The sequence below is a fragment of the Vipera ursinii genome, assembly GCF_947247035.1.
Source record: "Vipera ursinii genome assembly, chromosome: 1".
Classification (NCBI taxonomy): Eukaryota; Metazoa; Chordata; class Lepidosauria; order Squamata; family Viperidae; genus Vipera; species Vipera ursinii.
Genome location: NC_139512.1, coordinates 334,928,847 through 334,940,851, shown reverse-complemented (window position 1 = coordinate 334,940,851; position 12,005 = coordinate 334,928,847). Strand labels below are relative to the sequence as shown.

The 12,005-nt window shown below is 40.3% G+C and overlaps 1 protein-coding gene across 7 annotated transcripts in view; it reads right to left on the bottom strand.

Annotated features, from left to right (window-relative positions):
* DNMT3A (DNA methyltransferase 3 alpha) overlaps window positions 1-12,005 on the bottom strand; it is a 119,353-nt gene that overhangs the window by 67,354 nt on the left and 39,994 nt on the right. For all 7 annotated transcript variants that reach the window (XM_083360585.1, XM_083360588.1, XM_083360589.1 and 4 more), the window contains exon 4: window positions 4,052-4,310. In XM_083360585.1, coding sequence (XP_083216711.1) covers window positions 4,052-4,310 — 259 coding nt within the window. The remainder of the gene's footprint in view (window positions 1-4,051; window positions 4,311-12,005) is intronic.

Sequence of the window (12,005 nt, the reverse complement as noted above, 5' to 3'; positions counted from 1 at the left end):
CTTCACTCCCTTTTCTTATCACATTTCTTTCAATACTGGGATGCCTAGGGCTGACTTTCCAGAACTCAATACTCTAGGGAACAAAAGAAATTCTGGGGACACACCCCAAAACAATTCTGGGATCACTTGGTAGTTCTGACCTGCCACTCGCACTCTCCCCCTTTGGGGTCCTGCTTTCAGAGTTTGCATCTGGCAAAGATTCAGCCTGAAGGAGGCCCCTTCCCAACAAATGCTCTTGGCAGGGCAGCAGTCAAGAAGACCCCTCCCCTTTACAGGCTTCCTGCCAGCAGGAAACATAAGCTCCCTGGGAACATGGAATTCGCCACTCTCATCCACTCCACAAAGGCTGTCCCTTGGATTTTGGGGGCAGGCTCACCCAAAAAAGAGTGGGGAGGCAACAAAAACCAGACTGGAAAGACAAAGCAGATTCTCTTAGAAAGTCTGAGGAAAAGTGGAGAGAAGAAGACAAGATTTGTTTAGCCTACCCTTAGCAGAGGTAGCCTCACCTTGAGAAAAAGTGAGCTGGCCTCCTCAAGGACAGATTTGGGGTTTATTAAGAGGTACCAAGAAGAGATGGGATAGACGGGGAACAATCCACCACCACTAATTTATCCTTCCTAAGTTCCTCTGCTACAAATCTAATCAATGGGAAACTAATCAAGGAGAGAAGCAACCTAGAACTAAGAAGAAATTTCTTAACAGTGAGAAAAATTAACCAGTGGAATGGCTTGCTTCATAAGTTTTGGGTGCTCATCACTCGAGATTTTTAAGAAGAGATTGGACAACCATTTGTCTGAAATGGTATAGGGTCTCCTGCTTGAGCAGGGGGTTGGACTAGAAGACCTCCAAGGTCCCTTCCAACTCTGTTACTCTGTTAAATCAGAAGTGCTATGTTCTTGCTCATTTCCCAAATACTTCAGGGACAGACAGGTGAGGAATTTCCTAATGAGGGAAAGAGGCAGATCTTCCAACTGAAGCACCGGGGCTTGGTCTGTACTTGAATAAGAGATATTTCCAGTAAACTGTACCAAATCCTACATATATCCATGTTCATTTCCATAGTAGTTCATTTCAGCTGCAGACACTTTGTAACCGAACCAATCCTACATGGCAACATTTTCACAGCATATTAGTCCTCGACTTATGACAATTGGGACCAGAATTTCCATTACTATGGTTGTTAAATGAGTTGTGCCCAATTTTATGACATTTTCACCGTGGTTGTTAAGCAAATCACTGCAGCTGTTAAGTGAATCACTTAGTTGTTAAGCAAATCTAGTGTTGACTTTGCTTATTGGAAGCCAGCTGGAAAGCTCACAAATACATGCTGATTGCCATGCGCCCAAATTTTGATCATGTGACCATGGGGATGATGTGATTATCATAAGTCTGAGGACAGGTCATGTCACTTTTTCAATGCCATTGTAACTTTGAACTGTTGCTAAATGAACAGTTGTAAGTCAAGGTCTAATTGCATGCTAAAAAAAATTGAACTAAATCACTTTCAATCACATTTTAATGCCTTAGTAAGAATGGTCTCCTTGGAATATTCAGGCTTTCCTTTTCTTGTACATTTCCTCATAAACACTCTCAATCCTTCTTTCCACATGTTGTAATGTCTCCCCCATTCTTTTTCTTCTGTGAGATTTCCACTCATGCAGACATGTTAGCAACACGCCCAAAGGCAGCCATGCTGCATCTACAATGATTTGACTACCATGTGGGTTTTAGAGCCAAGTTCTGCATCAACAGCCATCTACTTTCATCTGTTCATCTAAAGTACACAACCAAACCTGTCAACTTTAAAACCACTCACCTGGGTTGAGAACCCTGATACTGGTAATTCCCAAATGTGAAACTGATCTCTAGGAACAATAAGCATTTTGGAAGCCCTGGGGATGGAAACGATGTTCCAGATTCTGGAGAATCTTTACAATAGGCTTTTGTTCAAAAGAAAACTCAGATATATCTCAGCTACTCCCTCATAGAATTTCTGACTGTGGGAGGCAAAGGAGAGTGATTGCAGTTCACTATATTCCAAGCCAGTGGATTTATTATCTCACAGAATCATAGGGCAGGAAGGGACCTTGGAGGTCTCCTAATCCAACCCTCTGCTTAAGGCAGGAGCCTCATACCTTTTCAGTCAAATGGCTGTCCGGTCTCCTCTTGAAAACCTTCAGGTAAGGACCCACAACTCCAGGAGACAAGCTGCTCCATTATTCTCACTGTCAGGAAATTTCTCCTTAATTCTAGGTTGGATATCTCTTTAATAATCTTTTGTCTGTTAATTCTTGTCCTGCCCTCAGGTGCTTTGGAGAATAAGTTGATTCCCCCTTCTCTGTGACAGCCCTTTAAGTAGTAGAAGACTGCTATCATATCATCTCTAGTCCTTCTCTTTAGACTAGACATACCTAGTTCCCTCAATCATCTATCATATAGTTTAGCCTCTAGATCAGGGATGTTAAACTGCCGGCCTGTGGGCCGGATGCATCATCTGGAAGCCACACACACCCCACTGCCGGCAAGGGAAAAACCATCCCGATACGTTGCGCGACGTCATGTGACGTCGAGAGTTTGACATGTCTGCTCTAAATCCAATAAAGGAGAATATTTGTAAACTCAGGATTGAAATTAGGGGACCCTGGTTTCATTACTCAAACTAAGTAACATTAGTGCTAGACTGATCACTAGCATTGATGATGTTACCTACTTTGGGTAATGAAACACTTGCAAGAAAACAACCAAGCTCCGAGAGCACCAAGGAACCTCCAGATCCGTTATCATCTTTGCTGCTGTTCTTTGCACATTTTCCAGGATCTTAACATTTTCAGAAATGATTTTCTGAAGTCACCCACCTATCCATAAGACGACACTCATACTCAGCAATCCACAAGACCTTCCTAAAATGAAGTGGGAAGAAATACTCTTCAGAATAACTTCTACCAGATGTTCACTAGAGAGTCCATTACAAACTTTTTCTAGATATGCTCTAAGGGAAACACTGGATTTTCAAGAGCACTTTATTGGATGGGACAGAGAAGCTCTTGGATTAATGATGACACACTATCAGCAAAAGAAGAAATATTGGTTTGGGGATCTCACAGGCAATCCTGTACTCAATCCTACAAAGAGAAGTCCCATCAGCATTTACTTCAATAGAGATCACAGACAAAGAGAAAAATACTTTCATTCCTGTAAGAATTTCTAAGTCAGACCTACTTTTTTTGGCCTAAACGATTAAGCAAGAAAGAATTCAAACATTCATATTTAATCTCTTTTGCATAGGATAAACCTGGCTTCCTAATTTGAATGACACCTGTAAATATCTGCACATCAAACATTGGCTCAGGAATCAGTCTCAACCCTCCCATGCTTCAAGGCAACTGCATGCCTTCCTTTATCTTTATAATTAAAGCTTCACACACATGTTGATCTGTTCATTCATTACCTTATTTTTTAAAAAGAAAACAACACTTTTTAAATTGCAAAGTTGTTTTGGGGGCTTCTTAGTGATTTCACAAGACCTTGACAGTTAATACTGCTAGCAGGAAGGTTCTTGTGCAAGTTGCAGAACCTTGGCCACTGACAGAAAAAGACACAAAATACAACAAAAAGTGCTCCATAGCTTTAAGATATGTGACATACCGTCAAGCTATAGTTCTGTGACAATATCCACAAGAAAAGAGAATATACAGTATGTAGCTCAGGGCTGAACTGTGAAGTCCTTGGTGGTCTCTGAGTTTGGCTGTTTGCCTGCTGACATTTTGTTACCAGACTAGGTAATATTATCAGTGCACTAGTCTGGTAATGAAACTTATGCACACAAACAACCAAGCTCAGAGATCACCAAGGACTCTACACATCTACAAGACTCCAGGTCTATATCATTTCTTTCTTTGCCATAGATAGCCTCACTTAAACGTCCTCGGCCCTGTTCACTTTAGTTTCTAGGATGTGAGAGCTGGACTAATCCTATAGGATCGTTATCCTTGATACTTTAAACTCTTTCCTGCTTAGACTACAAGAGGCTGATCTGACACTTTCTGTTCACCTTCACTAGTAGGTGGATCAGGACTGTCCTTGGGGGTGCAGCGTCCGTTTTCCAGGGCCCGTCCCATCTCTCCTTCTGGTGGGCCACTGGGTTCGTTTTCACTTCGCTGCCTGCCCTTCAGATCGGTCATAGTGCAATTCTCAGAAGCACCCATCTCAGCATCTCCATTGGGCACTTGCTCCATAGGGCTGGTGTTGTGGGTAGGTGGGGGGCACTTGGGTGCTGAAGCTGTGTCTTTGGGGATTTCGCTGGTCTCCACCTGAAAAGGACAAAAGCAGGAAAGAAAAAAAAGATGTGAAAAATAGCTGAAGTCATTCACACCTGTATCTGGAAGAAGACCCCAGGACAAAAGAAGCCATCAAGCTTCTATAAATCCCATCTAAGGCAAACCTTGACAGATCTGTGAAGGAGCCCTGCTGTCTAATGAGAAAACATTTGCTTCACATGTAAACAAGAACAAATCTTCCTGCACCACAAAGAGTAACAAACTGTAGCATATGCTTTTGTAAACCAAACCCCCACCATTAATTGCATGGATTGTTATCCTGAGCTGTTAAATAAACTCACACAATGTAAGGAGAATAAGAAAGAAACTACTGCTAGCTGTGAGATATGAGGGAAAGAAATTCAGGAAAAAGAGGTAGTATATTTATATAATTACATTAAGGATTAAATGTAAGCATATTGTAATAATCTGTAAAGTGCTGACAATAAATAATTTGCATTGATAAATTGAAACAAGGTGTATTTTGAATTACAATTGAGATGAATAAAGATTTCCCATGGGTTAAAATATGTAGAAAGAATAATTTTTAAGTACCTTTTATCAAATCTTACTGATAAATTATCTACAACTGTATGTAACTAGAGGTGCCTTGGACCCATGTTATGACAATTTTCCTTTTAAACTCTTGCATAGGGTTCACTTTTTTTAAAAAAAAAAAGCTCTGAAAAATAGAACCACTGAAGGTGGATGATTAGATTTATGTTAGGTTTATGCTTTGTCAATTGTACTAGCTTCCAGTCTGTTTGGGGATTTAAAGTGCTTCTTGTAACTGTGGCTCTATGAGGGAGATGGGCAGCCTCTAAATGTGATAAGTAAATAAACTGTTAAAGCCCTAAATATGTATCTTAGGACCAGATGATCTGAAAAACTGGTTTAGATTTCTCTAAAAAGCCCAATTTAAAAGTCCCTGTGAAATTAAGGAAGAGATTTTGTTTCAGCTACCACTAATCATAATAGTAAAGTTGGAAGGGACCTTGGAGGTCATCTAGTCCAACTTCTGCTCAGGCAGGAAACCCTATATCATTTCAGACAAATGGCTGTCCAGTCTCTTCTTAAAAACTTCCAGTGTTGGAGCATTCACCACCTCTGGAGGCAGGTTGTTCCACTGGTTAATTGTTCTAACTGTCAGGAAGTTTCTCCTTAGTTCTAGGTTGCTTCTCTCCTTGATTAGTTTCCATCCATTGCTTCTTGTCCTGCCTTCAGGCGCTTTGGAGAATAGCTTGGCTCCCTCTTCTTTGTGGCAGCCCCTGAGATATTGGAACACTGCTATCATGTCACCCCTCACCCTTCTCTTCATTAAACTACACATACCCAATTCCAGCAGCCGTTCCTTATATGTTTTAGCCTCCAGTCCTCTAATCATCTTTATTGAAGAATGGGTATTTTTGTTTGTTTATAATAGAGAATAAAGTTGAGGAATGCCCACATCTCATAAATTAATGATTGATGGATAAAACGTAGACTTGTCTTCTGTTGCTGCCTTTGGTTATGAAACACTGCAAAAAAACAAAACCTTCATGGCTTAGAAGTAAGAGGTCTCAGCAATCTTTAAACTGAATAGGACAGTTTAAGCCCTTAATGGGGAAAAACAGTAAGTACGTCTTGCACTTTTATGCAAGGGAGAATACCGTCTAGATCCATTGCAATTGAGAGAGAAACAGGATTTTGCAAGGTGCAGGAATAGCAGTGTTTTGTCAGCCTAAAGGTATTGCCTCCTATCTGAATACGGCCATTGGAAAAAGAAAAGAAATGGAGAAGTTCTTGGAGGATGCTTTGATAACTCCTTTTATCACTAACCATTTGTTCCTTTCTCTTAAACTTGTTTTCCTTTGGATCTAAACTAGATTTTATGAGGAAATAAACCGTTTGATGTTACTGAAGTAATTGCTTGGTGTCAAGAGCCAAATGGGATTCCCCATCTATACCATATTTATTTCTGCAATAGTTCCGTGGGCTGCCTTCTTCTCTCAATCACCTTTGCTAAAGCCAAGTGAATTAAGATCATCTCAAAATCACATTTTTCTGCTGCTAGTCACAGATTCATCTTGCACAAACATCACTTGCATACTGTCAGTCTGCATCAGCCCCAATTCCTTCCTAGAGACCTTCTTTTGCTTCTTCGTATTTACTAGGTAACTGTTAAGCTATTAGGCTTCCGGAGATGAAGGAATATATGCTATATACTCAACCAGATATTCAATCTTGGCAGAAATGGCAATTTTTATCCCACCTTTATTTCAAATCAGTACACAGCTAATACTCCTTCCTCCACCTATTTTTCCCACATCAACAATCCTATGAGACAAGTCAGGCTGAGAGAGTATGACTGGCCCAAATCACCAGCTGGCTTTCACACCTAACCTGCAACTAAAGCTCATGGCCTCCAGATTTCTTGCCTGATGCCTTTACCACTAGATAGGAATTAAATAGGATTCTATGAATTAAAAGGTAAATTCATCTAGCCCAACCCTCTGCTTAATATTTTGAGATAGAAGGCTAGCCATTCACTGCTTGAAGACCAACAGTAAAGGGGAAGATATCGTGACATGTGTGAAACGGTTGATCAACATTTCTGTCTCATGGTTAGGAAGTTTTTCCTAAGATATAACCTGAATCTATGCAATGGAATGACTTTGGGGGCCTAGGGATTGATCAGGCAAGAGACGGGGGACCTCACAATTGCTTAATGGTCAGAGAAAGAAAATTAGGAAGAATCCACCCTAATTGATTTGACAGTTAAAACAGTGATAACAAGTTGTACCTTCAGTTTTGTAAGATTCTGTTAATGTACCTTTACCACAAAAAAGATTTAGCTCATCTAGTTATGTTTCTTGTCTGGTTTACCCAGGAGGGCTAACAATCTATTATTCATTCGTTTCAATCCATTGGTTTTATCCTCTTGGATAAGAAAAAACATTTTCCTTTATATGACATTCCTTTAGATATCCTCCTGCTAACTGGTAACAAAGCAAAACTACAACAATTTTTATTTTGACTCAGTCTTCCCAAAAAGGACATGCACTCCACCTAACAATGGTGAAGAGCAAAATCCAACTTGTGCTTGACAGAAATCCAATTAAGAGACATCTATTGATATCAATACCCAAGAAATGTCTAGATAAATTTGATTTAAGTACCCTGAAAATAATGTGGTGATCACAGGATGTCAGCATAGATTTGTCCAGATTAACCTTGTCCTTTTTGACAAGATAACTTCCTTAGAAAATCATGGGAATGCCGTAGAGATAGTGTATTTTAACTTTAGCAAAGCATGTCACAAAATACTCTATGACTTTCTGATCTGCAAGCTAGTATGAACTGGGTGGCATATCTATTTGGTGATTCCCCAGTGCGCATGAAAACCATATTCAAAGAGTGCCAAATAATTTACAGCACACTGGAGAGAGGTACCAAGGTGGGTGCAGTAGTGTTTGATCCTCAAACTTGTAATTTTCCAACATGCACATTAATCTTGGATAAAGAGGTAGTGAGAACATTTATCAGATCTGCAGATAACACAGATATGGCTAGAATAGAGGTAATACTCTTGAACACGAACAAAATTCAAAAATTTGTTAAGTCAGGGAGGGGGACTGAAAATAATGATGAAATTTAACAGAAATAAATGATTTAAATGGAAAAAAGAAATAAAATCCATTGGTATAGGATGAGACACTCTTAACTGGTGGAAAAGATATGTAAACGTTGACATGGTGAGGCAGAAAGAGACAGATGGCAAAATGCTTCAAGATCAATAAATGAACAGCTACACTTCCACTGACTCAAAAAAATGGGGAAAGACCCAAGAAGAGATATTTAAGAAAAGTGCTCAGACATGTTCAAAAGCAGTCAACATTAGCTGAGTTGCAGAAAGAATGAGACATGAAACAATAGAGAGCCGTTTTCTCTCCCACTTTACCATGCTGACATAGACATGGTACCACTGGTCTAATGGTTGTTTAGACTGATCTAAGCCTTTGTTCTGGGGATCTTATGAATGGAGGAGGAAAGCAAGAGTTTAAATAATTGGCTGATCCCATTTCCCAATGCAGAATGGTCCTGGAAGACAGTGCATGGATACCAGAGGGCAGGGTACAGTACCACAGATTAAAATGGGCGATACCAAATTGATCTCAACCCTAGGTGTTATTTCTTTTGTGATATTGATAAGTGGCTAGTAAAATACCTTAGATAACAACCAAGGCAAAACTGCCATAGCTTGATGCCTGCTTAAAGGGGAAAACTGTATCTTAACACCAGAAGAACTAAGGATACCTTTAAGCTGCCTCAGGTATGGGTTAAAGATGAAAGGAATGCAACTTGATGAAGACACAATAGGAAAAAAAGTTATTGGGACTTGTTCATGCTATGGTTGGGAGCAAGTGGGGAGAGTCCCAAAGTTTGTAATTCTATGACTTTGTAAGAAGATGGTCTTTGACTTTTGGGCAGGCTGCTAGTATCTTCAAATAACTTCCATGCTTTTCAAGTTATGCTGCCCTCATTTCCTTTCCCTGTTGTTTAATTCCATTTGCTATCTTAAATTTAGTGTGATGGGAAGGAGATGTCTAGGATATACAACATATCCTACACAGCACAACCCATAGCAAGCACTGAAAAAGGCTCCCAGGATAACAGTTCTGGATCACGTTCTAACAACATAAAAGACGACAAACTCTTAACAATTGCTAACCAGTGAACTCATTAAATAATATCTGCCCATCCACGCAGTTCTACAGGCAAAACAGAGCCAGTTCAACAGACAAAAGTTCTGCCATGGCACTTACCACTTTTTCTAATATGAGAATGAAGAGTTTCATCCACATTCACAAACTGTTATCATTTGAGAGTAAAGGAAACAACCTGTGCCTTCAGAGGTCCCATAATAATCTCTAACTGGACATTCTGTCTGTCTGTCTATCTAATCAATGTATACCACCACCCATCTTGCTATTGCAACTATGAACAACTCATTAAAGCAATATTAACAAAGAGTTTAAAAAACAACATTGATTACCAAGGATAATCCCAGACAAAACTATCAACAAAGCCCTCTAAATGAGCCATCTATCCTCCTGACCCCCAGGTCCTGATGCATATCTAGGTTCTTCAAAGCTTTATGAAAGGCCAGTCAGATTGGGGCCAAATCTAATCTCTGGGGCTGTGGTCTTCCAGAAGGCAGTCAGTGCAAGAGAAAAGGCAGACTTCTGAAGTCCCAAAAGTTAATAGCCTTTAATTGAAGGGACCTGGAATGTGCCCTTCTGTCAAATCCAGTAGGATGGATAGAAACAATTAACAACAGGGAGTCCTACAAATAATGCAGTCCCATGACATGAAGGGCTTTATAGGTGACAACGAGCACCTTGAATTCCACCTGGAAATACACTAACAGCTAGTGCAGTTTACATAGCAGAAATATAACATGTATCAAACTGTGCCTGTAATTCTTCGCATTGCTGAATTCTGGACACCCACAGCATATGGATGACCTTCAAGGGTAGTTCCATGGAAAGTGTGTTGCAGTATTCCACTTGGGAGATGGAGCGTAAGTGACTGCAAGCAGTTCTTTCTGGTCCACAAAATGATGCAACTAGTGCACAAAACAAAATTGTAAAAAAAAAAACCGCCTGGCCACAGCTACCAGCTGCTTTTAGAACAGGAATTATGAGTTCAGGAGGATCCTCAAGTTATACACTGGTGCAACCCTCTCCAGAAGCAAAGATGAAAATTTACGGATCTGTTCTTTCCCATCCAGACTCCCTCTTCCCCCCCCCAAAAAATAATTCCTGTTCTAAAAGAACCTCTACAGCAGGGATGTCAAACTGCTGGCCCATGGGCCAGATGCATCATACGGAAGCTGCACCCACCCCATTGCCGGAAATGGCAAAACCGTCCCGATATGTTGCGTGACGTCATATCACATCGAGAGTTTGACATGTTTGCTCTACAGCATTACTTAACCTGGGGCAATGGTGTAAAACTGGGTATCATCAGAATACTGAAGATATCTCATCCATGACATCAAATGACTTGATCCAGTGACTCCTTGTAGATGATAAACAGGAATGGGGAGAACATCAAGCCCTGAAGACCTTCCTACCACTGCACCCCACAAAACTGACTAGAACCAGCCCCAGAGAAAGGAAAAATAACCAATGTAAAAATGTACATCCTAATCCCTGGAATCAGGCTAGAAAGATACTATGATTGATGATATCAGAAACCACTGACAAATCAAGAGTCAGGATGCACAGACAACCTCCAGCATCTTCCACCATCCACAAATATAGTTAATGATGTTCCAGTCTCATGTTTAGGTCTGAAACTGTACTGAAAAGGAACCAAATAATGTATTTCCTATGGGATTTCCTGAAGCTGCTGTACAACCACTACGTATATAATGATAATTATCCAAAATCATTGCCTTGAGCAATAGTTTTTTGAGGAAGGGCTAACCAAATGCCTCTATATAAGCAGTGGTGGAATTCATTTCTCAAGAACGAATTCACCACTATCAGGATCTCACAACATGATATATCCAAGGAAACCTTAGCTCACCAGGAGAAACCTGATTCCAACACAGGTGGCTGAGCTAATATTTCCAAAAATCCTGTCCATTTTATCAGGATCCAATGCATCCCAAATAATCAGGCCAGACTAAGCTTCAACCACCTTCATGGGTTCTATCTCAAGGCTATGCTAAAATGTTTCTAGCAATCTTACCCTATCTTTGTGAGGAGGGAGAAGCAACACTAAATCTGAATATTAAGAAGCAATTATTTCACCACATACGTTTAAGCATATTAATGTGGACAAAGTAGTAGACTGAAGTGGTGAATTCCCAACATGCACCTATTAATGGCAACTATATAACACGACTCACCACAGTTTACACAGAGACCTTGCAAGGGAATTTCCCCTGCTCTCTCCATCGCTCTAATGAGATAAACAGAAGTAAAACTAACACCTAAAAAAGCATATTCTTCTAGAGAGAAATGTAGGCCTTGCCCTAAGTATGGTAGCTTAGGGAGAGCAAGAGACCCAAAAAGGATATTGGATATTATGACTACTGAACACCCTGCAAATTGCCTGACAGCAAATGTTCCACCTATTTCTTTTACAGGAAGGGGAAACAATGCTGAGAGATGCTGACATGCAGTCATAAAGGGCTTCAAATGTATACCAGTTCAACATTTTGTGTTCACAGTAGCAAACAAACAAGTTCATGACAATGACAGAGCTGGCAGCCTGCGTTTTATACTGGGCTCTCTGGATATTGAGTGGCAACATTTGAAGGACAGAACAGCACCCTACCAATCCCTTCTGTTTCAAATGGTAGTAATCCAGGATAGATTGAATCTCATGTTAACAAGCACTAGGAATAACAAACTTCCTTGAAGAATTGCAACAAAGATTATCTATCAGCACCCAATCTCATAGAAACTAGGGTTTACTTAACCACCACCTTGTGTTCACAGACAAAATGTGTGCCTTACTGACATCCAATGGAAAAAATGCAATGATAAGCTTAATAAATTATCTGAACCGGTAAACAGTTTTTCATTAAATTTGAGCCAAAACTGTGCAGAAAACTAGCATGCATTCTGTCAAGCACTGAGGACAAGATGAGGAGCTGGGAACACAGTGAGGCGGAGAGCATATCTCAACACG